The sequence below is a fragment of the Nyctereutes procyonoides genome, unplaced genomic scaffold (genome assembly GCF_905146905.1).
Source record: "Nyctereutes procyonoides isolate TBG_1078 unplaced genomic scaffold, NYPRO_anot_genome, whole genome shotgun sequence".
Taxonomy (NCBI): Eukaryota; Metazoa; Chordata; class Mammalia; order Carnivora; family Canidae; genus Nyctereutes; species Nyctereutes procyonoides.
The window spans coordinates 16,475,397-16,502,493 of NW_026575032.1; the positions used below are offsets into that span (position 1 = coordinate 16,475,397).

At 48.2% G+C, this 27,097-nt stretch overlaps 1 protein-coding gene across 2 annotated transcripts in view; it reads right to left on the bottom strand.

Annotated features, from left to right (window-relative positions):
- Positions 1 to 27,097, bottom strand: part of SETD7 (SET domain containing 7, histone lysine methyltransferase) — a 57,342-nt gene that overhangs the window by 6,797 nt on the left and 23,448 nt on the right. The window contains exons 4-8 of one of the 2 annotated variants that reach the window (XM_055317011.1): positions 23,842 to 24,031; positions 17,449 to 17,530; positions 14,699 to 14,816; positions 11,103 to 11,260; positions 1,132 to 6,765 (exon numbers count right to left, since the gene is read on the bottom strand). In XM_055317011.1, the coding sequence (XP_055172986.1) occupies positions 6,585 to 6,765; positions 11,103 to 11,260; positions 14,699 to 14,816; positions 17,449 to 17,530; positions 23,842 to 24,031 (729 nt within the window). In that variant the 3' untranslated portion in view covers positions 1,132 to 6,584. Of the gene's footprint in view, positions 1 to 1,131; positions 6,766 to 11,102; positions 11,261 to 14,698; positions 14,817 to 17,448; positions 17,531 to 23,841; positions 24,032 to 27,097 lie in introns of those variants that run through there. The other variant, XM_055317012.1, reaches the window with a different exon arrangement.

Here is a 27,097-nt window from a genome sequence, read left to right on the forward strand (position 1 = left end):
GAGACTGTAGCTTCTTAGACTTACCCCATTTGCATTAAAATTTTAATCTCATCCCCCTCTATCTCCCTCAGGGAGCAAGAATACTAATATTGTGTGTCGGTAGGTAAAGCTCTGCCTTAAAGATCCACATACGGATGTGTCCCCATCCAAGTGATGAAGCCGATCCAGCGTCAGTTTGGATTTAGTCATCTTCCTTGCTTCCCTTTCCTTCCTTGGATGGAAGGAAGTGGGATAAAATCAAAGACTGAGGGAGGGAGGGTAAAGCAGGAGGTCCCACGGCTGCTTCCCCTGCTTGATGCCCAAATGTGCCTCCCTTAGCAACTCCTGGCTTCCTGGGATCCTCCGCTCTGGGTCCCTGGGCACGGGGTGCAGCTGGTCGCAAAGTACGATTTTTACGTATCTGTTGTGGGCTCCTCTTCTTTGGGAACGTGGTAGGGGTGAGTTTGGGAACGTCAGCTGTGATCTGGGGAGGAATAAAGGAGTCCCGGTGTCCTCAGCTCAAAGCTGTCCTAAGATTGCCAAAATCTACCACGTTTAATAAAATTCCCATTATCTTCTTTAAACCATGAGCTGAAGCTTCCCATCCTTCAGCTCTTTCCCCGGTCACTTCACTTACATTCAATGCCCTTAACATTTATGTAATCCACTAGACCCTTTGGGCTGATGTTGATAATTCTTTTGGATTCACAGGTGTATGTGGAGTCATGCTAAATAAATATAAAGCTCCCAGTCATCCCAGACCCCGCCCTTCCTCACCCCTCCTCTCTTCTCCTGCTTTGAAAATGGTAAATAGCTAATAACATTTTAAAACAACTCAAAATGTAAAGCTTGCTATAGGTAAACATGTCATAATGGGGCGCCCGGGTGGCTAAGCTGGTTAGGCGTCTAGACGCCTTTGCTCAGATCATGATCTCAGGGTCCTGGGATCGAGCCCCTGAGCCAGGCTCCCCACTCAGGGGGAGTCTGCTTCTCCCTCCCCCCCCCTGCCCTCCCCCGCCCCCCGCCTGCCCCACTCATTCTCTCTCTTAGATAGATAAACCTTTAAAAAAAAAATCTAAAAAAAAAAAAAAAGAGAGAAAAAGAAAGTCACTGCCTTTCTGCCCTAAATGACCAAAGGAAGACAACGACAGATGATTGTATATTTTGTTTAATACTTGCATTGTTTCTATAGCGCAATTATAGCAATCTTTAAATTTACTTTTCATTACAAATATTTGTCAAGTTTTGTTTCAGAAACATTTTTCCTACTCTCTTGCACATGCACCCAGACACACTACAAAAAACTCATTCATAACACAGTAAGGGCAAACATTATTCATGTAAACATCTTTCATTAATTTCCCATAATTTAAAAAAATCATAGAATCATAGATATTGAATAAGGCTCATAGATTTAGTTCAGATTCCACGAAAGACCAATCTTTTGTTAACTGTGATGGGGTTAACTTTTGGTTGCAATAAATGCTGAAAGCACACCCCTAGGTTCCAATCCTTAAACATACCTCACAACCTAATAAATGCATTTCAGGATAAAAAGAGAACATAGAAAACCCAGGAGGAAACCTTTTGAAGGAGGGAGCTCAGACCACGAACCTAATTTCCTCAATGAAGAGCAGGCATTACACATCCCTGTGGTTTCCCAAGACAAGAACTGAGGTTAATTAATAGTAACCCAAAATGTAACCGAGTCGCTATGTTAGGATACATTGGCATGTGTGTACATATTGCTAGTATACACAGTGAAAATTTGTCGTTATTTATCATTTCATTATATCCAGGACCAAAGCAGAGTGGGGGGAAAAGAAACAAACCAAACCAAACCAACAAAAAAAAAAACAAAAACAAAAAAAAACCAAAAAACCCCAAAACAACCCAGTCAAGTTGCATACCATTATAGAGGAGTGTTCTAGTAAGGTAAGAGTCAGGAGAGTTGGGAGGTATGTCCCAGAGATGTGATTGGTCTTGATATTAAAACGACTTCTAACAACAGCGTGTAAAGTCACAGACAGAGGAAGCAAGGATCTGCGTTATCCGAGGACGTCTCTCTCTGGTTGGAGTTTGGTGCTTCGGTGCATAGTCTCCCAGAGCTGAGACAGGAAATGGACTGTGCTGAGAAACGGGCCCCCCGCCAGCTGCGCCGTCCCCCTTCCTCTGGGTGAGGCGGAGGTCAGGAGGCAGGGCCTGCTGGCAAGACCGTGAAGTTCCACCCCGGGGTCTGAACCCCAACTCCACTGAGGGCAGCCTCCCTGACACGTGTGGCTAGGCAGTAAGGGTGGCGGTGGAGGGCGGCCAGCAGACCCAGCTCCGGGTTCACGCGGCCACGTCTGGCTTCTGATTCTGCTGCCCTGCAAAGAAATTGTGCTCCGGATAACTGCACCAGTGTCTCTAATGCCTCTGATTCACTCGCGGGCCCTCGAGGCCGGAGTGATGTCACGTAAAGGTGGACACACCTCCACGAGCACCTAACTTACACCAGGAAGCGGCTTGAGGCACTGGGGAAGCCTACCAGCTCTCTCCGGGTCAGGTGCAACAACGCACGGAAGTTGCCGTGAGTCAGAGCCATGTGTAGGCTTTTTGATTTTTAAAAATCACAATTGATCTTGCATTGTATATCTCAATAGACTCAGAGAGTTCTCACCAAAAATTTCGTTAATTTGTTTAAATAGCACTGGAATAATTCAACTTCATTTAAATATATTCATTCTACCATGAAAATATTTCATACAAACATCTATTTACATACAAACACATTAAAATTTGTGAAAAGGGTTTCCGTCCCTGTGGTATTTGTATGGCTTGAAATCGTTTCATTGCTTTGAATATGTATGCACACATTTGGCAAAACAAAACCAGTAGAATTTAGTATCTTTAAAATTAAAAAAAAAAAAAAAGTGACACCAAGGCTCCGAATTCCGGAAGGGAAAGGTCAAAGAGAAAACCACCGAGTCAAGGGAACTCAAGTAGATGTAAATTCAAGAATATTTTGCGAACCTTTGATCTGTGGCAAAGAAACGTCACAACGATCAGTCTTGCAACATAGTTTTGCTTGTTTTTTTTTTTTTTTGTTTTTTTTTTTGTTTTTTTTTTTTAAAGAAAAAAGAGGCCTGGGTTCTAAACCACTACTCATAAGTAAGACACAAACTTGAGGCAACGGTTTTCAAAACAAGGCGAAACGGAAACGTCTACCTTCTTGGAAGATCTTAAATGCACTTTGCAGTGAGTGACTCAAAATTTTACGTATTAAAGGAAAGTTTCTAAAGTGCCACGTACTGTCTCACCGAGAAGCCAACCCTTGAATTCACTGTTCACACTTCCTGCCATTTTAATGGTTCCATGTCGTCAGTGGTTACACCGGCCCCCGCGTTGGCCCTTCTAGGTTGTGGGTGACCAGGAAATCGGTTTTTTCAAGTGTGAAGAACCCCCGGGGGGCAAGTACATTTAACACAAGCCCCCGCCCCCCCAATGGGGTTCAAAGAGGTCTTGAAAAACGAATTTCCGGCCTCATTTCTTGGGGCGACCAGGAGGAAGGTTAAAGGAAGAACAGGAACAGCCACTGCGCACCTTGGGCCCCTGCCTTGGCCTCTTCACGTCAGGCCTCCCCGCGTCCTGCTCTGTGGCAGGAACCCGGGCCTCCCCCCCACCCCTGCTGTCCCAGAAGCCACCCGAGGGGCCCTACGGGGACACGTTCCCACAGAGAACTTCCTCTCCCGACCCTAACTCGAGCTAACGTGTTGTCACAGGGCAGCTGCTCAGGAAAGATCGAGGCTCGCAGGGCTGGCCCGGGCAGCCATTCCCTCTCCACTCCCTACCACAGGGCCCTTGCTCAGGTCACCATGCTCGTGACCCCTTCCCTTCCGCCACCACGTAAAGCTGCTGTCGCATGAGACACCCCGAGGCCTTCCCCGCCGGGTGAGTGAACAAGGCCCTTCCCTCCTCGCCACGATACCTCACGGGCCCCTCGACGTCCTGACCTACCTGCGGGATGCGGGGACTCTCGGGGTCCCCCCTCCCCACCCCGGGTTCCTGTCTGTGACAGGCCTTCCACCCGGGAGTGTGTGAGGGGGGACACAGGGTGGAGGCACGAGTCCACACGGGGAGGAGAGCCACTCGGGCCAGGGACGGAGGGGACGGAGGGCATCACGACGTCAGCGTTGTCACCCTCAGAGGGAGAGGGCAGAGAGGTGGGGCGGGAGAAAGAAAAGCCCAGAAGGCACAAGCAGAGAGGCGGGGGGCAGGGAGACTGTCTCCTCCGACTTGTCTGAAGGTCACACACACTGCTGGGGTTCAGACCGAGAGCCGTCCTTCACCGTCTAACCTGAAGACGCACTGGCTGGTTCACTCCTACCTACAACTCTTGGAGCCCTTGTAGCCAAAAAAAGACAAAAAGGAAAGGCGGATGGATTCCATCCGAGTGGGGTGATCAGAGCGACCCCCCGGGACGGAAGTCACCCCCCACCGCAGCCTCGGCAGGAACGGAATCCCCGCCGCTGGGGCAGTGCCACCTGCCCGGCCTCACGAGCCAAGGGCCTGGGGCCACCGGAAGCCGTCCTGCTCCTGAAGACGCTCAGCCACTCGCCTTGGGACGCACTTGACCGAAAGCCCCGCCAGAGCCGAGCCCCGAGCCGGGCCCGCCGTCACAGTTCACGGACCGGTCTCTCTCTACAGAATGAGGCCCTCCTGTCCTGCTGCGCGGCCATCGCAAACCCCGCCCGGTGCCCCCTGCAGCCCTGACAACTCCCCACGTGGGAACCATGGGCTCCCCCCGGCCCCCGGCCCCCCGCTGCCCCCTTGGCCTGGCCTTGCGCAGCGGTCGCTGCTGAAGACAGGGCCTCCGGGAAGCCTGGGCCTGCAAAGGAGGGAAGGGCCCCTTCCGTCCCGGTCTCCAGGGCGGCCCTGTGGGCCCAGGGGCCACCTGAGCGGGGCAGCCCCGGATCAAGCACTTTGGTTAAAGTCTTCCGCAGATCGACGTGTACCTGCCCAGAACCAGCAAACTTCCTGCCTGCCCGTTTCCTTACTGGTCTCGCTCCCAGCAAGCGATCCCCGCTTGGCCAGAGCTCCCCGGCGGCCGTGGCTTGGGAGGCTTTTGCTTTCAAGACCCAAGTGGCTCGGGCGACAGGTGCCACCCCTGGCAGCTGCGGGTGGGAGCAACTGGCTCTGTCCACAGCTCCCGGCGGCCTTGTCAAGGCATCGGAAGAAGACACGGCCATGGCACGTGGGGAGGGCGCTTACAGACGCCCCAGACTCTCAGACTCCGTTCAGAGCAATCCCAGATACGTCACACACCTAACTAGCTAAACTAAAAAACAGGGGTTTTCTCCTGATTTTTGCAGTTGTGATTACACATGGCTTGCAAAAGGGCTGAAATGCTATTGACACCGTTGCTTGCAAACTACACAGGTGTTGCTCTTAATTCACGAGGCCTTGAAGCAGGTTAGTGCTTTGAGATTACAATAATGAAGAGTTGGTAGCGGTAAGGTTTGGTTTGCACCTAGTGATCGGTACGTCTCTCCTAACAGTAGCGATTAAACACCCCCCAACCCCAACTTTTCAATTCTGCGTTAGAATCCTAGTTTGCGATTTGACTTTTGAATTCAATGCACTGCGCCACAAGCCAGACTGCTCTAGGTTATGTACATTTAGTGTGTACCCGAGGAGAGGAAATTACTAGCACTAATTGAAGATATTGCAAAATTGCCACGGTTACTGCTTAGAAATACTAATTTCCTTCTCTCCTTTCTTAAAAGTATATATTACAACTCTCCCATAACTTAATGCACGCAAAGTAAATTCATCTCTTCTCACATCTTAAAGCAAAGGTATCTTTGTTTACATGCGAGAGTAATAGTTCTATAATAAAATACCCCGGCCCTATGAGCCAGTTCTTTATATTAGGACATAATAATGAAACAATGATCATAGAAAGAGCCAGAGAGACCTACACACTGGCACGGACACGAAATCCATTTGGAAGTTTTTCTTCTCTTGTAAAAGACAGATCTAAGAGAATGGGACCGAGGGGTGAAATGGGTTGAAGAGTGGGGTTCTGTTCGCTGGGGGGGAAAAAAAACGAAGCCATTCTATTGCAAGATACAGATCAAAGGTTAAAAGGCGAATTATACTACATTTAGAGAATAAAAATGTAGTAATTCTCTACCCTCCGTACGGCGCGTACGCAAGTGTGAAAACACACTTTACGTCGACCGTAGGGAAAAAACACCGTGGAAAAACCACGGCTAAAAAATGACCGAAAAGCCCCCTTTCCCTTTTTTTTTTTTCAGTCTAATCATTTGGCATCTGAGCGTGGTACAGATTTAGACTTGAACCACCCAAGAACATCACGCCGTCTGTGTCAAGTGTTCGACAATACCTCTCGGTAGGACGCTGCTGCGAGGCTAGCTAATTTTAAATCTGGCATGAGTAATACAGTCAAACCTAGTTAGTATGCGAGAGAAAGTCGTTGCTAACGCAGAGTGAGAGGATGTGATGTCACAGCACGAGCAGTCCCTGGTTGTCCCGTTGCCGGAAAACGTAGTGCATAGATCCGAGTTTCTAGTCGGGGTCTCCGAAGCCCAGGGCGGAGCCTTTCACTTCTGCTGGGTGGCCTGGAAGGCCTTCAGCTCCACCTGGTACCACTCGGGGGCTTCAGGCCCGCTCTTCCCCGGGGGGCTGTGGTCATAGCCGTAGGCAACCGTGAGCTCCTCGTCCGCCTCCACGGCTCGGAGTGTGCGGATGCACTTGATGGGCCCGAAACGAGGGTGCACAAACCTAGACATGGAGAGCGCACGGTCACTGCAGGGCCGCAGGGAGCTTAGAGGCAAAGCCCGGGGGTGCGGGTGGAGGGGAGGGGGAGGGATCACCGGGAGCCCTTCCCGGGGCGCCACCGTCCACCACGTCCAGGGCGGCCTGCAGGGGGGCCAGCACCAGTTCCACCTGGGCGCTGCCCATCGAGGCGCAGGTCGGCCCCCCCACACCTGCTGGCTTGGGGTCTGCCCTTCAGCACCTGCGGGTGATTCATACGCACTGCGCCCCCTGCCTCGTTGACCATACAGGGCACTCTGTATTTAGGATCCCACGGGCCTGGGCAACAACAGAAACCTATGCCTCGTGAGCGACTGGATCCAGCGGAGCTGGTCCACACTCCAGCTCCTCTGGCCCGCAGCGTCGGGTCACCGGGCTGCACCCATGGGCACGGCTTCACCAGGGCGCTTTGGGAGGTTGAAGGAAGAGCCTCCTGGATTTTCAAAAGCAAAGAACTCTGTGCTCCGCCCTATACCCACAGAGGAAGCATTTATCATCCTCTGGCGTAAAAGTAGACGAAGATTCCTTTCCAGGAGCAAAGCCTAGACCTAACCTCTCTGCCAACCTGCTTTTTAAATATTTCCCTGTGAAGCACCTCGCGAAGGGAGCAGCCTCAGCACCCCGGGACCCGAGGCAGGGCTGGCGTTAGGCCTGTTCCTCCGCCAGAGGCTCCCGGCCTGGCTGCCCCCTACAACCCCTGCCCAGAGAATAGCAGATAAATGAGGAACAACGGCTTTAGCTCACCTGCCAGCTTCTGAACCCCCAAACGGGCCCGTGTAAGGCATGGCCAGAAAGAAATTCGCCTTATCTCTATATGCATCTGGTCAAGTCAATCTCATTCATTTATAAAGTCACATTTTGAGCAAAGGACATCGAGACGCTGCAGGAGAAGCTTCCAGGCCCTGAGTTAGGTCGGCACATGGGCCGTGACACTGAGTACGTGGCTGGTTCCTACTGTTGGTGGGGGGGAGGAGCCTGTCTGTGGCTTAAGGACAAAGGACCAAACAAGCTCGCCCGCATCCCAGGGGGTGTCTGTGTCCACCTCACTTGGGTGTCATCTTGCCTGGAAAGGACACGTGACTTGGGATCAGAGACTCTGGTGTGAACCCCGGATCCACGCACTATGACCGCCCCGTCTGGGAAGGCTCACTTCCATCTCCCCGAATCTCACTTTCCTCACCTGCAGGTTCACGACAATCCGAGCAATCCGAGTCGTGGAAGAGGTGTCACTGGGAGAGACAGGGCCCCACAGGTGAAGCACCTCACACGGTGCCTGGCACGAAGCCAGGACTCAGTTTCTCCTAGTGACCACGCGTGCACATGTGTGTGCGAGCGGGCATGCGCACAGACTCCTCACGCTGTGCTCCATCACACACATCCACGAATCAGGGATTCGGAAATTCCTAATTAAAAATCACAATTCTGGGGGGCGCCTGGGCGGCTCAGTGGTTGAGCCTCTGCCTTTGGCTCGGGGTGTGATCCCGGGATCCTGGGATCGAGTCCTATTCCTTGCAGGGAACCAGCTTTTCCCTCTTCCTCTCTCTGTGCCTCTCGTGAATCAATAAAATCTTAAAAAAAAAAAAAATCACAACTCTTTGTCTCTAAATTAAAAAAAATTTTTTAAAAGATTTTATTTATTTATCCATGAGAGACACAGAGAGAGAGAGAGAGAGGCAGGGACACAGGCAGAGGGAGAAGCAGGCTCCATGCAGGGAGCCTGACATGGGACTCGATCCCGGGACCCGGGGTCACGCCCTGGGCCGAAGGCAGGCGCTGAATCGCTGGGCCACCCAGGGACCCCTCTAAATTAAAATATTGCATTAAAAGATAATCCCCCTGAATGGAGCTGTAGCTAATCTTCTCGTATACTGACGAAATTCCGTAGAAGCCTGCTTGTGCTTCTGGTATAATCCTCTTTTACGGGCAGCTTCCTGCTTATCGTCATTATCTTCAAAGAGTAGAAAAAGGACAGACTGCAAAGAAACAACCCAATCTCAGGTGCTCATTCTCCCCGGTGGCCCTAGGGCACGGCCACTAGGGACACCTGGCCGCCGTGGCTGCGAGGTCCGCGTGTCCAGTCACACCTGGGGCGGCAGTCCCTGTCTGCTCGCCCACTCGGCATTTTGCGCCGGGCGGCAGCTTCTATGGGGACATCGCTGGGCTGATGTCCAAGAGCGCACGATCACACCAGTGACGGTCCAAGCAAAAGAATGCCATGACTTGGTATCTGAATTTTACATTTTACTGTGTTTTCAGGGTAGTCTTCCTATTTTTCCCCAATAACTAACTGTTCGCATTGGGCTGGAAGGAAATAACCCTGAGGCGTGCAGGGACTTGGTTTTGCACAGACGGCTCCCCTCCCTCGTCTCCTTGTGTGCCCTTCTCTTTGGTGAGAAAAAAACAGATCCTTGCAATGAAATCATAGAACTAATCTGGCTGAAAAGAGTAGTCTAAGTAGCATTTGTCACTGTTAGCACCGCTTTAAAGGGTAGTTGGTAATGGGGATCCCCGGGAGGCTCAGGGGTTCAGCGCCTGCCTTCGGCCCAGGGCACGATCCTGGAGACCCGGGATCGAGTCCCCCGTCGGGCTCCCTGCACGGAGCCTGCTTCTCCCTCTGCCTGTGTCTCTGCCTCTCTTTGGCTCTCATGAATAAATAAATAAATAAACTCTTAAAATAAAATAAAAGGTGGTTGGTCAGCTGCGTGCAGCCTGGAACGATGCTCTGGCCTAATTCACGGTGGCCACGAAGGCCTTGGAGTTAGGACCAGTGTCGGTCTCGTTTGGCACGACACATGTGCTTTGCCATCTCGACCTGCCCTTTAAACAGAGGTCGTAGCTTCAGCCCTTGCTGCCGGCTGCCGAGGAGAGCAACTCACTGCCCGAACAATCTCCAAGGCGTCTCAGGGACGCGAGAAGGGACATGCACAGCCTGGCCATTTTCCTACGGATTCACCGTGCACGATCTGATCCTGCTTCTGTTAACGAGCGACAGACGGAGGGACGGCAGGCTGCAACCGAGCAGAAAAGGTTGCACGCAGCCGCCTGGGGGTGCCTGGCATTTTGGGGCTGAGCTAAGGGGACCGGTGACGACGGGACGAGGCATGCCAACCGTACCCTTCAAGAACAGACCCTGGACTTTGGGAGGAGACCATCCAGGGGGCATATATGAAAACTCCTGAAATATTTGTGGGGCCTCTGTGTTGAAGACAGATTGGCAGAGTGCGTAGGGAAATAACGGGAGGCACAGGATGTTAGGGGCATTACGGGGAAAGCCATTTGGGCTCCCTCCACGGAAAGAACCCTTTAACCATCAGAGCCCGAAAGCTAATTTCAGGATATCTATTTCAGTTTGTCCCGATAGCTGCTTTCGTGCACAACAGGAAGCTCCCCATCAATGGAGGGTTACAACAAGTTTGGGATCAGCGAGCAGTTGGAAGGGGAGGCTCACACTCCAAGAGGCAGGACTACTGGACTTTTTAAAATGACCACGTTGTCGAGATGCGATTCATATACCCTGGGATTCACCCACTGGACGTGCGCAGTTCAGGGGGGTTCAGGTGGGCAACCATCACCACTGCCTAGTTTTTAGCAGACTGCGCCACCCTCAAAAGAAACCCCATTCTCGTTGACCATCAGCCCCATTTCCCTGGGGAAACCACAGATCTGTACCCTGTCTCTGTGAATCCCGCGGTGACGGGCAAGTCCTATCAACGGGATCATACACCGTGGGGTCTTGCACTCAGTGTAACGTTTTCAAGGCTCGTCCTCGCTGTCGCATGTGACAGCATTTCTTTCCTCTTTATTGTTGAGTAATGGGGACTCTTGATTTTATCGGTCTTTTCCAACACTAAGACCTCGTGCTCTAGGTTAGCATCTTATTTTCTTCCTTCCTTTCACGTAAAACACTTCACTCATCTCCCTCATGCAGAATAATTTTAGTTTTTTTTTTAATTTTAGTTTTTTTAATATTTCAGATAACACCACCCTTCATTCCTTCATTTCCTAGAGACCAGGACAAAAAAAAGCACCAACGACACAGCAACCACAAAGGGTCCTATTTCCACAGCATTTCTACTCTTCTAAGCCCTTTGGCACCTGTGAGCCTACCAAGGCCAGAGAAGGGGCTGTTGGGATTCTTGAGTCTCAGGTCATAACCGTGAAGCCCCCCAGGAGAGGAGCCTCGGGGACTCAGAACGAGTGGCCATCCTGGGGGCCGGATCACAGCTTTGACATGCCCTCCCCAGTCGCAGGGCCCGGGCGGTTGGGGCCCAGGTCCGGCCTGGGCAGCTCGGTGTCATACTCACATGTCGTAGATGCAGTTAGGAGTGAAGGAGTGATTTGCCTTGTGTCCCAAGGAGGCACAGTACTTGGACACGTGGTTGTAGGGCTCAGGCACATCAATGACCGTTTCTTCATCGAGGGAGAGGGTGTTTCCATTAAGGGCCCAGTCCCTGTTGTCAACCTGCAGAACACGAGAAAGCAAACATGAGAGGGGGCCCTTCTCCCCACACCTCAGAGAACACCAGCAGTACGAACTCATTTATCCTTCCGTTTCACGTACATGAAAAAAACCCACGGCAGCCCTCTGGCCGTCGATGGGGAGAGCCAGGCGGGGGAGCACCAGCCAGCTCCACGTGTTACGTACGGAGTCTAGCTCCCCTCACGTGAAATAAAGGACTTAGAGTCTCTTACAAAGACACACGAAAATATAACCAGGTAGCCCTAGGTTGTTTCTCTCTTCAGGCTAAGGCCTGTCACCTCGAAAGCCCTCCAACACCAAACTCAAATGTTTACACGTCTGATTGTTTTTTAAATAGTCCAAACAGGGATGCCCAGGAGGCTCAGTGGTTGAGCATCTGCCTTTGGTTCAAGGCGTGGCCCTGGGGTCCCGGGATCGAGTCCCACGTCAGGCTCCCCGCAGGGAGCCTGCTTCTCCCTCTGCCTGTGTCTCTGCCTCTCTCTGTGAGTCTCATGAATAATAAATACAATCTTTGAAAAAAATATAAAATAAAATAGTCCAAAGCAAGCAGAGTGTCAGCCACTTAGGGCCTGCTTTCCCCGGGACACCTGACGGCACGTCTACTAGCAGGTTAGATACAGCCCAGCCCCAGAAAGGCCCCAGGCTGCCTCTGTCCTTTGGAGCTCTCTGGGCCAGAGACTCCTCACTGTAGGATGGTCCCCTCAGACGCACAAGCGCCCTCTCTTTCCTGGGAGCTCCCTGCCCCCCTCTTGTTCTGGATGGTGGCCCCTGTGCCATCTCTGGCAGGGCGGTCATCCCGTCTCTTGCTGCCCGGCGTCAGGGGGAGCCTGTGGGGTGCTCCTGCCTCCTGTGGTTGTAGCTGCTTCTCAGATCAACCCCCAAATCCCTTCAACACCCCTCCCTTTGTGAAGAAGACGAGGCAACAGAAAAACAAAAATAAGAACATCAACGGGAACCAGGCCACAGCGTCACCAGTTACCACCGCGCTTTCTTGGCTACAACGGGACTCACTCTGCAGTGTGCTAACAGGCTTCCCTTCTCCAAACCACTTGCCCACTCCAGCCCACACCCCAGGACCTGGTGATGTCAGCAGAGCAGTTTTTTGGAGCAAGCAGGATTACATCAAAAACAATTTCTTTAAAGATTGTATTTATTTGAGAGAGAGAGAGCGCAGAGGGAAGAGCAGAGGGAGAGGGACAGGCCAACCCCGTGCTGAGAACAGAGTCCCACTCGGGCCTCGATCCCATGACCCTGAGATCCCAACCTCAGCTGGAACCAAGAGCCGGGTGCTTACCTGACTGAGCCACCTGGGCGCCCCTCGGATTACACTTTTATATTTATTTATTTATTTATTTATTTATTCATTCATTCATTCATTCATTCATTCATTCATTCATTTTTAAATTTACTATTATTTATTTTATCGTTTTTTTTCAGATCACGCTTTTATTTTTTTTTATTTATTTTTAAAATTTATTTATTTTATTATTATTATTATTTTTTTTTCGGATCACACTTTTATATAGAACTGTTGACTCCCAGAGGTAAGCTGCCTCTCCTGTCCCTAAATGACAACGATGCTCTTACTTGTATCTGATATTCATTCAACAAATATTTGCTGCGTGCCTATCATACTCCAGGCACTGTTCTAGGTGCAGGGGATACAGCAGGGGTGGGAGTGAAAAAAATCTTGGGTCTTAATATCCCAGGCCTGTCATAGGATACTGATGTTTGGCACTTGGTGCCATCTACCTTATGTTGCCGTTAGCTGTGTGTTTTTATTATATCCTTGCAGGATCTAAAGATTTATTTATTACGTTAGAGAGCGAGGGTGGGGAGAGGCAAAGGGAGAAGGAGAGAGAGGGTCTCCAGCAGACTCCCCACTGAGCAAAGAGCCTGATGCAGGGCTCGATTCCACAACCCTGAGATCAGGACCTGCACCAAACAGGAGTCCGGCTGACTGCACCACCCAGGCGTCCCTCCCCAACGGGATGTAAATGCCATGAGGCAAAGACGGTGCCTCATTCATGTCCAGGGCACAGCACAGCAGGAGTTCTACCCCGAGCCCGATTCTGCTACTTGGAATCCTGCTTGTACGCTGCTAGTTCCCATATTTGTGACCTTGGGCAAGTGGCTCACCCGTTCTGGGCTTCCTTCTTGTCTTCTGTGAAATATTAGAATTAATAGACCGCATGGCAATAGTCTGAGCCACCTTGCATACGCTGAACCTGACTGCCAGGTGGCCGACCCGAGGCGCGGCCATCACCAGGGGGTACTGAGTTTGGGTGCCAAGCATCTCTGTCTGTACGATGCCTCTGAAGGGGCAAAAACTGGATTGTTTCACGGCATTCCCCCCTTAGCATCCCTTAGCAGTAAGTGAAAAGGGGGGGACCTGACTGAGGGATATGAGCAACACGCCCAGGTCCCATACGCGTAATGCAAGTGAGCCCAGATGGAGACTACAAGCCAGGCTCAAGCGGTGACCCTCTTGTCCTCAAGTGGACGTGTCAGGAAGGTAATTGTGACATGAAGAAGCGAAAACAAAAAACACCTAAGAATTCTGGAAAACAACAAAGATTATATTTTAAAGGCAAGAGGTGATGATTCTTAGCTTTTTATTTTTAGCTTTTTTTTGGCAATAGAAGCCTTCCTGGCTGGATGTAGGCTACTGTAGGACTTTTGCACAAACAGAAGTAGGAGGCCTTCCTAGGAAGCACCCTGTGCAAGGTCATAGATTAATTACTGACAGAGTCCAGTTGGATCTCCATTTTTTTCAGACACTGGGTGTAGACAGTACAAAGCAATTGCTGTCTCGTTGACGGGTGCCTCCCACTCTCTATAAAATAGCTGTGAAACCTAAAAGAGACCCCAGAGAGTTCCCCTGTTCCTCCGGCCACGTGAGGCTGCAATGAGAAGAGAGCCCTTTATGAACCGGGAAGCGGTTTCTGACCAGATGACCAATTCTGCTGATACACTGATCTTGAACTTCCAGCCTCCAGAACTGTGAGAAATAAATTTCTGTTGCTTATACGTCACCCAGTGTATTTTTAAGATTTTATATATTTATTTGAGAGAGAGAGAGACAGAACACAAATGGGGGTGGGGAGGGGCAGAGGAGGGGGAGACGCAGATTCCTTGCGGAGCAGGGCTTCCCAATGCAGGACTCGATCCCAGGACCCCAGGATCACAACCTGAGCCCAAGGCAGATGCTGAACTGACTGAGCCACCTGGGCGCCCCAGTGTATGGTATTTTTGCTACAGCAAAGACTGCGATAAGACATTATCCCATCACTGTTACAAAGAAAGACTTTATTCTTCATACTTCTAGCGAGTATGAAAGTAAAGGGGCTAACAGGAAAATGAAGAGTGTTTGAAACCGAGCCCTTTAACCAATCCATTTTCCACCTCCACCCCACTCACCTCTTGGTGTGTAATTCGGACTCCGTTATAAAAAGACATAACAGTATTAGGTCCCACCGCTACCTTTGAAAACAGTCCTTCTCCAGCACTGGAAATGAGAGATTCAGCCACATAAACCCTAAATAGAAAAAAGAGTCAAATAATGGTTCTTTTAGTTTGATCCGTCACTCTTTACATCAACCACCAAAATACCGGTAAGGCGACTGAACCCAAAGCATCAGTTCATAGGAATCCCGTGAGGAAGGAAGGAAGGAAGTTAAATCACAATATTTGGCACTGAAAATGGAAGAATTAGTGCTCATGTATCTTTTCAGAGTGGTGTTTAAAATCTGCTCGCTAATATGGGGATTATTATATAGAACAGCATGGGTGTGAACTGTGCGGGTCCATTTAGATGCAATTTTTCAAATGTCATTGTCTTATGACTTTCTTTTCTCTCTCTTTTTTTAAGGTTTTATTTTAATTTGATTTAATTTAATTTTATTATTTTATTTTATTTTATTTTTTTAGGTTTTATTTTTAAGTAATCTCTCCACCCAACGCAGGTCTCCAACTCACAACCCCAAGATCAAGAGTTGTGTGCTCTATTGGCTGAGCCAGACAGGCACCCCCTCCCCCCATGACTTTCTTAACATTTTCTTTTGTCTCGCTGACTTTATTGTAAGACTACAGTGTATAAAACGAATCACATGCAAAATATGTGTTAATCAACTGTTTACGTGATTGGTAAGGCTTCCAGTCAACAGGAGGCTCTTAGTAGTTATGTTTTTGGGGAATCAAAAGTTAAATGTGGATTTTCAACTGCATGGGGCCAGGGAGGGGGTCGTGGTTTCACTGTATTCATAAAGCAACTCAGTGTTTGATATAAGGTTTTATATTTTTTTTAAATTATGTTTTTAGTTAATGAGTAGTTTCACTGTCTTCCTGGACAAGTAAAACATTTCCAAGATAATTAAAGCTGTACCCGAGTCTGTCAATGCCAAATAGGAGGGGAGGACCGTTTTAATTAAGCCCGAAGATGAATCTTTCACATTAAAGAGTGACAAACAGTAAGGCATACCCAGGAAGCACTTCCCAACAAAAGAGTTTATAACGGGTCTACCAACTATGGCCCCTGGGCCAAATCTGGCAGCTGCACATTTTTGTAAATAGAGATTTATGGAACACAGCCACACCTATTTATTTAGTGTCTATGGCTGCTTTGGCTTGCAGAAGTAGAGCTGTGCAGTTGCAGTAGAGACCCACAGAGCCTGAAATATTTACAATGTGGCTCTTTACAGAAAAAGTTTGCCAATCCCTGGTTTACAAGAAAACAGCACTCCATGATCACCGAACTGGATTTACTAGGCCAGCACATGCCCCATCAACAAGTATTTCAGTTCTTTGGGCACTAAGATGTAAAGACTCTGGTGGAACTGGGCATCCTTAATTTTTATTACATGGATCCTATGCCTATTTTATTTTTATTTGTTTATTTTTAAAGATTTTATTTATTTACTCATGAGAGACACAGGGAGAGAGGCAGAGGCACAGGCAGAGGGAGAAGCAGGCTCCCTGTGGGGAGCCTGATGCGGGACTCGATCCCAGGACCCAGATCACGCCCTGAGCTTAAGGCAGATGCTCAACCGCTGAGCCACCTGGGTGCCCCTAAACCACTGCTAGTTTTGAGGGTCCCATTGTACAGCATCATCACAACAGTAGCAAAAAAGACTGATAAATGTGAAAATCGTGCTACTGTGTTTTCCTCTGTAAACGGAGCAGAGCTCTGTATCTGGAAAGAGGGCATGCATTCATTGGGACGCTGCGGTGTGCGCCCTGTCAGTTCAACCAGGGAAGAGGCCTATTTTTCAGGTGGAAATAGAAGAAAAAGTGAAGGAAATCCCTTTTTTTTTTTTTAGTTTATTTATGAAAGACAGAGAAAGAGAGAAGCAGGTTCCATGCAGGGAGCCCAAGGTGGGACTCGATGCTGGGACTCCAGGATCATGCCCTGGGCTGAAGGCAGGTGCTAAACCGCTGAGCCACCCAGGGATTCCCGGGTGGAAGTCCTCCTTTGTGAGCCATGCTTACAAAGAGCGAGGCAGAGAGAAAACCAACTGCAGGTGGCACTCTTCCGCACAGGCCAGTTGCTAGGGGAGGAGGGTACCAGGGAAAGTCATACCAATGACCAAGGATGGAGACCTGGAGTCTAGAGAAGAGGAAATGGAATGGGCCTGGGCACTTGGGGAGCCAGCTCATAGAATCAGAAGCCTGTCACTTGTGAGCTGGAATGTTTTCAGGCTTCTTACCGTCTTTTGTTCACACCTGTTCTCCCTTAGTGACTAAAGGCTGTGGTCCAGACCCCCTCAGCTGGGCTGGTGAGGGAGGCATCCTGGTTCCTGCCCAGGCTAGAGCCTTATGGAGTAACATTCGAGGTGCTTCCCTAGAGGCCAGCATGTGGCTGTAGCTTCAGCTGCACCAGGGCCCCCAAGAAAGGGGACATCTGGGCAGGGCCTAGTGGCTGCCGGGCCCGACGGTGCTCTAGATGTAGATGTTTCCTTCTGGGACGGACACCTGGCTGCTCTGTGCTTTACAGGTGGAGAAACTCTCACCGGGACAGATTCTAAATAAGCATAAAAACACTCTTCATCAGGATATATGAACACTTTTTTTTTTCTGCTCAGAGAGCCACAGAGGAGAATTAGTTTCCACCATTCGGGCTATTTGACTTCCCATAACAATGGCATTCAAACCACAAGGAAAAAAAAATTTACCTCTCCGACTCATATGGGTCCGGAAGAAGAACACTGGTAGAAATGCAAGATGAAGTCGATTTATCAAAGTGGTACACGGAGCCTGAAAAGCAAACGGAACAAATCTCAGTCTAGAGATTACAGTTAGGGAAGGGCTTTCACAGCATCTCTTTCTACTCCTGGCACAGAAGGAGTTTAGGGGATGAAAAATGCCACTCAGGTTACACCAACTAGAATAAATTCTTCAATACAAACGAATGGTTGTTAGATTTGCCTTTGAGTTTTATTTTTAGGTCTTCGTGAACAGCCATCGGACCTATGCCTCAAAAATCCCATTTTTGCTTTTGGAGTTTTCTTTATTCAAGCGGTTTACAAAATGCTCGTGTGATTACAGTTTTTAATCAAGAACATGCTTTGTCATGAAATTTTGAGAGCTCTCTGGTCAGACCGGGTTGGAGGATGGTTTTAAAATGTTCTTGTAAAAAAAATAAATAAATAAAAATAAATAAATAAATAAAATGTTCTTGTGAAAAAAATGTAAAAAAATAAAAATAAAAATAAAAATAAAAAATTGAAGTGAAAAAAAAATGTTCTCGTGGGCAGGCGGTGGGGTGGGGGATGCTCAGCAGTTTAACGCCGCCTTCAGCCCAGGGCATGATCCTAGAGACCCGGGATCGAGTCCCACATCGGGCTCCCTGCATGGAGCCTGCTTCTCCCTCTGCCTGTGTCTCTGCGTCTCTTTCTCTCTGTGTCTCTCATGAATAAATACATTTGAAAATCTTCAAAAAAATAAAAAATAAAAAAAACATTTCTTGTGGTTTCCTTCCTACTAAAAGCAGTCCGTAGACTCCAGCCATCCAGCCCTGGCAGTTGTCCCCTTCGCTAAAAATAAACACTCGCCTCACCAGAATTAGGAACAGAACTGCTTTTGATAAAGCAAAAACAAAGTCGTCTTATTTCTATCAAGGTGGTTCAGAAGCCAATTAGTAATTCATTCTACCCACTAAAGTATACAACCGCTCTAGAATTCACACTGGTTCTCTGCAAAGGATTAGCCCCCGAGAATAATCCCCGGGCGCAGTGACGACGTCGGGTGCTCCAACGCCTAATAAGTAAAGAAACATATTTTATTTTAAAAAATATTTTATTTATTTATTCATGAAAGACACACACACAGAGAGAGGCAGAGACACAGGCAGAGGGAGAAGCAGGCTCCATGCAGGGAGCCCGACGTGGGACTCGATCCCGGGTCTCCAGGATCACGCCCTGGGCTGAAGGCGGAGCTAAACCACTGAGCCACCCGGGCTGCCCCAAGAAACATATTTTAGAATCAAAGGGCTTTACTCCTGCAAATTCTTTCAGGCACCAAGGCACCACAGATAATCCCATTAAGCAGCTCCTCCGTGGTTACGAGGTCCTCCTTCTGGGGTTTGTTGGGTAGTCACAAAACCCAAATGGATGTGTCAAACTAAAAGTGAAAAAGCAATCCAAATCAGTCTGCTGGGAAACAGAGCGTTTGTGTATTTGAAAGGGAATCTCGCTCAGGAAACTGGTTTTCTAGAACACGATGAACTGAGAGGCCCAAGGGGCCAGGAGGAGCCCAGAGCCTGGCAAGGGTTGGAAGCCATATAACCCTCAGCCAGGGGGACAGAGCGGGGAGGGGGGGTGCCTGGGGCTCTAGAGCTGGGCTTGCCCCACGGAAGCTGGGGTGCTGGGGGGCCTTCGTGGTGGGAGATGCCATCAGGACAGAGGCCACTGCTGGAGACGCTGCTGGACACACAGAGGCAGCTCTGACTCCTTCCCTTGTCGTGCCCCTGGCCAGGGCCTCCCTGTGGCCAAACCTAGACGGGAGCCTGGGCAATGCGGCCTGCAAGACGCAGCAGCCCCCGCCACAAAAGCAGGGCGGGAGGAGGGCGACGGGTGCACCTGAGAGCAAACAGGTAGGGCCCAACGCACAAACCACCGAAGGAGGTCAGTGTAAGAAAGAAGCAACCCACACTTTCCAACCAAACTTTTCTGTGAAGTACATGCTCTGTTGTGCAGAAAATCTGTGACCCCCGCCCCCAGGCCTAACCCTTCCATCACGAAGCCCCCAGCGCCAGCTGCCAGTGCTGCTGCAGGCACGGGGCGGGGGCGGCCAGGGGAAGCCGCTTTCAGGGGCCGAGGCCACCTCCTCCAGCACACACGGGCCTCCTGTTCCTCCCACGCTGGCCTGCGTCCTGCGCAAAGGGGGCCCACGCTCACTTCTCTTCCTCTCCTCGGGGACGCATACAAGCCCTTGGCCCAGCGCTCATTCATTCCCTTGACGGACGTTAGCTCTAAGGGACCAGCCGAGTCTTAAGGACGGGACAGGAATGACCACAGGAAGGAGCTCCTCGTGGACAGGTGGAGAGAGGAGGCAGGAAGCAAGCCAGCCTGAGCCCTGGCGAGGAGATCGGCCTGCAGCGAGCGGGGAAGCAGAGCGGCCTGCGTTCCAGAAGCATAAGGAGAAAGGGGGTGGTGGGAGAGGTCGGCGGGGGCAGGCTGGGAGGACTTTGGGTGCCATGTGTGCATGATGGTTTTCCTCCCTATTCCCAGCCTGGACCACATGGAGGCATGACACCCAGCTCACGGTGACGGGGGGGCCCCCAGAAGCACCCAGGCACCCCAAGCAGCCAGGCCTCCTGAGCCTGGGGAAACCCAAACCGTTCAACATGTGCTGAAGCTAGAAGGCATCCCAGCACCTTAGCAGGAATTCTGCGCCTCCTCCCCACCTTGTCTGCAGCCCTAAGCTAAGGTGACGAGGGTACTTGCTGGTTATGACCTGGAGTTCTAAGCAAGCGAACCCTTTGAGAATTCCCCCCTCGCTTCCCCAAATCTGCTGCTTACTCACACCAAGAAGGATGTAAAGATAACAGTGACTTTCTTTCTTTCTTTCTTTCTTTCTTTCTTTCTTTCTTTCTTTCTTTCTTTCTTTCTTTCTTTCTTTCTCTTTCTTTCTTTCTTTCTTTCTTTCTTTCTTTCTTTCTTTCTTTCTTTCTTTTCTTTTCTTTTTTTAGATTTTATTTATTTATCTTGCAGAGAGCGAGCGAGCGAGTGCACCAGCAGGCCGAGTGGCAGGGGAGAGGGAGAAGCAGATTCCCGGGCAGGGCCCTGGGATCGCGGCCTGAGCCAAAGGCAGCCGCTTACCCAACTCACCACCCAGGCGGCCCAACAGTAACTGTGGTCACGGTGCTGTGTACTAGGTGCCAGTCTCTGTCTCTTCGAATGAAGAAACAGGTTCCAAAGGGATAAATAACTTGCCCAAGACCACTATGGTTGGATGTTGAAGCTGGAGCACAAATCAGGGACGCTCAAGGTCACGGATCTTGCACTAAAACACGCTGCTGCTTCTGAAGTTTTAAAATTGGCATCACCAGTTGGGATCCTCCCCTGGCCCGGGTCCCCTCCCTTCTAAACATTGTAGGGCCGTCTCCTTTCAGGACGTATGCGAAGAGCACAGATATTAGAATTTGAAGTGCAAAGATTACTAATTTCAATAAAAAAAACCCAAAATTTCATTTTGGGATGATATTAAATTTATAGAAAAGTTGCAAAGATGGAACAGAGCACCGCAATACTCATGGGAAGAAAACCAAGAAACCTCATGGTTTCTTGTGATGTTAACTTCTTCTGTTACCTGGTGTGTTTGTCAAAATTAAGAAGCCAACATAGCTACGTTACTATTAACTAAACTTCAGACTATTCAGATGTCACCAGCTTTTCCACTAATGCCTCCTTTCCGTTCCAGGATCCAATCCAGAATCCCACGTTGCATTTAGGCTGCCTCAGTTTTTAACTTAAAAAAACAAAAACTGAGACATTTAAAACAACCAAGTTGGACCTAAGTGTAAATGCTAGATTTCCTATTTTTGGACATTCTCCTCTGGAGATTCTCCTTCAGATCACAAATAGCAAAATATTATTTAGGACTATTCATGCATAGACTTTTCTACTACTATCTTATCTACTTTTTTTTTCTCTGTATAACCTAACTTAGAGTGCACATAGATGCATATTTTGCTTTCAAGGAATCAGACCAATTCAAACAGCTTTCTTTTGCTGTGCCACCCAAAACACAAAATCTTGGTTTTTCCCTTGTTTTTTTTTTTCCAGACTTTCTATAATAAATAATTCTCTACTCAGAAAAAAAATGTTTAGTATGCACTACTGTACTTCCTAAAGGAAACAGGATTTTTTTTCTAACATGGATTCCACTGGGCTCACTCATGTATCCAGTATGTGCCCCGTGAGGATGCTGGGCTCTGAAGACGGCAGGGGATGCCGACACGCATTTATCTGTCCCAATCAGAGCTCAGACTGAATCAACTTTACAATTTGTATCAACCTGGAGATCGACCTAATTTGATCCTTTAGTATCATTAAACTGTACTTCAGTTTTTTTCTGAGACGTAACCTTTTGAAATTCATTGGATTACTGCTGCCATTTCTTCACTTCTTCCCTGTATTAGAATTATGTAGCTATGCCTTCATCATGTGACTTTTTAGCATCTGCTACTGAAACACATGGTATCTATTTCCCCATCTCACTGATATTTGGCTTGGCTGCGTGACCTGCTTTGACCGATGAAAAGCAGGCAAAAGAAGAATGAAACTGGACCATTCTCTCACACCATATACAGAGATAAACTCAAAATTGATGAAAGATCTAAGTGTGGGACAAGAATCCATCAAAATCCTGTGCGAGAACACGGGCAACACCCTTTTTGAACTTGGCCACAGCAACTTCTTGCAAGAAACATCTATGAAGGCAAGGGATACAAAAGCAATAATGAACTATTATTAAGGGGATCCCTGGGGTGGCTCAGTGGTTTAGCGCCTGCCTTCGGCCCAGGGTCTAATCCTGGAGACCCGGGATCGAGTCCTGCATTGGGCTCCCTACATGGAGCCTGCTTCTCCCTCTCCCTCTGCCTGTGTCTCTGTGTCTCTCATAAATAAATAAATAAATAAATAAATAAATAGATAGATAGATAGATAAATAAATAAATAAAATCTTTAAAAAAATGAACTATTGGGACTTAGTCAAGATAAAAAGCTTCTGCACAGCAAAGGAGCAGTCAACAAAACTAAAAGACAACCTACAGAATGGGAGAAAATATTTGCAAATGACATATCAGATAAAGGGCTGGTATCTAAGTTCTATAAAGAACTTATCAACCTCAACACCCAAGAAACAACAATCCAGTCATGAAATGGGCAAAAGACATGAACAGACATTTCTCCAGAGAAGACATACGCATGGCCAACAAGCACATGAGACAATGCTCTGCATCACTGGCCACCAGGGAAATACAAATCAAAACCACGATGAGATCCTGGTAAGAATGGCCAAGGTTAACAAGACAGGAAACCACAAATGTTGGAGAGGATGTGGAGCAAGGGGAACTCTATCGCACTGCTGGTGGGAATGCAGGCTGGTGCAGCCACTCTGGAAAATAGTATGGAGGTTCCCTAAGAAGTTAAAAATAGAGCTACCCTATGTCCCAGCAATTGCCCTCCTGGGGATTTACCCCAAGGATACAGATGTAGTCAAACGGCAGGACACCTGCACCCCAATGTTTCTAGCAGCAATGTCCACAATAGCCAAACTGTGGGAGGAGCCTCAGTGTCCATCGACAGATGAATGGATTAAGAAGATGTGGTCTATATACACAATGGAATATTCTTCAGCCATCAGAAAGGATGAATACCCACCATTTGCTTCAATGTGGATGGAGCTGGAGGGTATTATGCTGAGTGAAGTAAGTCAATCGAAGAAGGACAAACATTGTATGGTTTCACTCATACGGGGAATATGAGAAATAGTGAAAGGGACCATAAGGGAAGGAGGGAAAACTGAATGGGGAAAAATCAGAGAGGAAGACAAACCATGAGACACTCCTAACTCTGGGAAACAAACAAAAGGTTGCAAAAGGGGAGGGGCTCGGGGGATGGGGTGACTGGATGACGGGCACTGAGGAGGCACTTGATGGGGTGAGCACTGGGTGTTATATGTTTAAAAAGTGGGCAAAAGTGACATTGAGTCAACAAGCTAAGCTTTCAGAAGCAACACAGCATCTGCTCATGCCCTGGCTTTCTGTGACCCACTTGGGAAAATCTTGACTCAGGTCACCAAAGTCCCTTCAGACTGGGCCCCAGAATTAAGACGTGTAAGACGTAAAATGATAAGACGCATTCAGTCCAGCCATGCCCAGCCCAGCCCAGCCCAGCCTAAACCAGCTGGAGTACAGCTCGTCAGCAGACCTGTATTGTTATGCAGCAAAGCTGATTAATACATGATTAAAGTGAACTAGACAAAGAAATTAATTTCTCTTAACCACGCCCTAACAACCTGCTTTGGAATCAGAGCAACCATCTGCAGCAGCTCCAACTTACTTCCAGGCATCAGCTCAAAGTGAGGCCTTCCTTCTTCGGTGGACATTAGGGTAGCCAGTTTTCCCTCTATCATCTCTCCGTCAATGAATTTCCCATAAAGTGCAGTCCTCTCATCGGGGTACACATAGGCGATCTTCTCTCCAGTCATCTCCCCATCTTCATTTACTTCTCCCACAAGGCTGCCTCCATCCTGATGGGAGAAACCAAAAGCCAGAAAATATTATATGTAGTATTTATCTATAGGACATGACTCCAAGGAATTTTTCTTGTGCACTCCCATCACTGGTGGCCCTAATGCAACAGTTTAAGAACCCAGAGCTTTCACGTGGGTGAGAAAAACGTGATGCGTACCTCCCCATCCAGCCCTGTACAAGTAAACTGCTAGAAGCTACACAGCGAAGCACAGAAGCCTGATCCAGGGAGTCAGAGACTGAGCTGCACTTCATAATCCTTACAAGCTACTGACACTATTTTGGTGTGTTATCTAAGAAGCAAATGGGTCGTATTTGTAGTATCAGTTACAAACACTTAAAGGGAACGTAACTAAGTGTTATTTTGGGGCCAATATCAAATGCTATGAGGATCTGTGGCAAGACGGTTTTACCGACTATTCGTACCATCTCACCTCTCCATGTCGGATTTTGGATTTCTGGTCGATTAAGAAAAATCTTCACTTCAAATGTATTTAAGAATTAATTTGAGTGTACATGAATAAAGAGAGTTGTCTGCCTTTCCTAAAAGATAAGCCAAAGGACTTCTGGACACTGCCTTTCTGAGACTCCTACACTGTCACTTTTTAAGGCATTATAAGGAATAGTAAAAAAATAAAATAAAATAAAAAAATCAACTAAATTCCATCCTTTCCCCATCACCTCTTTCTTCCCCTTTTGTTTATTTACTGCTCCTTTCTGCGGCCTTCCAGGAGAGGAGCCAGCTGTGCTTCCTGTTTAACTGTCACTTGCCTTCATTCCTAAGAGTCATTAAATAGTTTAGGGCGGAGGTCATGTATAATTCTGTATCCTGGTAAGTGCTAGGGACATGATAGGTAAACCACAAATACTTTTTGAATTGAATGGGGATACCAAAAAATAATCTAATAAATGATTTAAAAACATTCAATCTAGGGTGTAAGCGATATTTCTTCCTCCCCCCCCCGCCCTCATGCAGAAGGTCTTCAAGTATAACTGAAAATCTGAGACCTTTGTGGGTTCAATATAACAACAGCAAAGCAAGGACATCCTCTAAAAGCTTGGTTATTTCTCCAACTCAAAGGTTCTAGGAACAGCCACTCAAAGTCGGCGGTGTAGGGTGACTTCTGAGCGATCCCAAATGCTGCTCACTGAGAGACAGCAGGAATAAATAACATCAGGTACCTGATTTCTACAGCTCACCATAGTCTAATTGCCCTTTGGAGAAAACAGGTCATAAATTTAAAAATGTACCACAGCACTTTCATAGAAAGAAAAATACTTGGCAGCATTTTTAACGGACAGAAAGTGCATTAGAGCTATATTATGGCTCTTTCTCCTCCCAGAGTTAATTCTTAATAAGCGAGCAGAAACGTGGATGATACTTTTTTGCAAGATCTGCCTTTAGACTTTCAGGGGTGATGAGAGTTGAAGGGTGTTAGAGCATTTGTGCTTCTTTTTTTTTTTTTTTTTTTTTTAGCATTTGTGCTTCTAACTTGCTGTAACTAATGTCAGCCAACGTTACTAGTTATTTGTACAGAATTCTTCTCTTTCTGGTCTCTCACATTTTTTCCCCCCTTAAATACTTTAAACTTTTGGTCAGGGAGGCAGTGAATTTATTTGTCTAGGATGAAAGAGAGGAGATCCTGCTTTTATTTCCAAAAGGAGGTAGACATTTCAAACTGAAAACGGCATCACTGTTCCAAGATAAAATTCTGAAAGAAATAAGCTGTCCTGAGAGCAAGCTGATGAATACCGCAGGGCGAGTCATTCTTTCTCCTCCCTTTGTTCCTGCTTTGACTCTATGTCACAAAAAAGCGTCCTTGTCTGCTGTGTCAGGGAGTGTCGGGGAGGAAGCTGCTGCCTTCCCGCCTCTGCTCGCTGGCTCCTCTTCATGGGAGAAGGAATCACTCACTTGATTAGTCAGAAGGCAGGCTCTGACACCCACTGACACCCAACTCTTTAGTGGGTGGGGGTTAACCCCTGCGGCTCCCAGGGGTCCTGCTATATTTTCACTCATGCTGTCCTGGGAGCAGTCGGTGTCTGCAGGCTGCGACTCTTCCCATCTCCATCCCTGCCCTGTCCTTGGGGATGCTCCCTGGGCAAGATCTGCAATTTTCTAGAGCTCTCTAGCTGCAGCTGGTCCAGGGGTTTCGTTCAGAGGGGCAAGGAACAGAGGCCCACTGTGACATGGGGTCCACATCACATCTCCAGTCCAACACTGCCATAGTGAAACCCACATTTTGGCCTCTGACACCTACCAACACAGGTTTTAGCTGATTCTCAATCCAGAGAGAAGAGGGATGCGATTAGCCCCCTCGACTGCCAACAGATACCCTATATACAGCACACCTTCTCCCAAGTTATTTTTGAAAGCGTAAAACTCCCCGGTGCTTCTTTTATAAGGCAGAGTCTTCTCTTGGTTATTTAGTAAGGTAATAATTAGCACCAAATGCTAAAACGTAGGTGTACCATTCAGGTTTCAAGACGCGACTACACTGAGTGATGCGGATCCGTTTACCTTGGCGCATCTTTGGTGTCTTGTAGAGACGCTAACTGGTCACAGTCACAGGCAAGAGGACAGGTAACAGGAGGATCCGGCCGTCCCTATGTTGCCTCTTTCCTATACCCAGTCTCCCGCAGAGGGCTCCACTTTCTCTGACTTCATGACTCACTGTTATCAGCGGATCCCCAGGGCCAGGGCGCAGGATGCTCAACTGGCCTACTCACGAGGCAATGGAAGTCTCAATCTTCCTAAGCTGCTATGTGCCTCCACCCATCCCTCTCCTGCTCACCTGACAGGTAGCCAAAGGGACTTCTGATCTACTGCAGAGCCTACCAAGAACATATGTAATTGCTTTGGTAATTATTTTAAAAATGTTTTCCAGTATTCTTTCCTTAAGCCCTGTTCCTAGAGTATAACTTCTTTTTATTTTATTTTATTTATATTTTATTTTATTTTATTTTTTTATAACTTCTTTTTAAAGAACAAGAATAAGGAGATTTAGCTGGGGCTACTTTTCTTGTTACACATGTAACAGATCATTTTTGTTTTGTTTTGTTTTTAG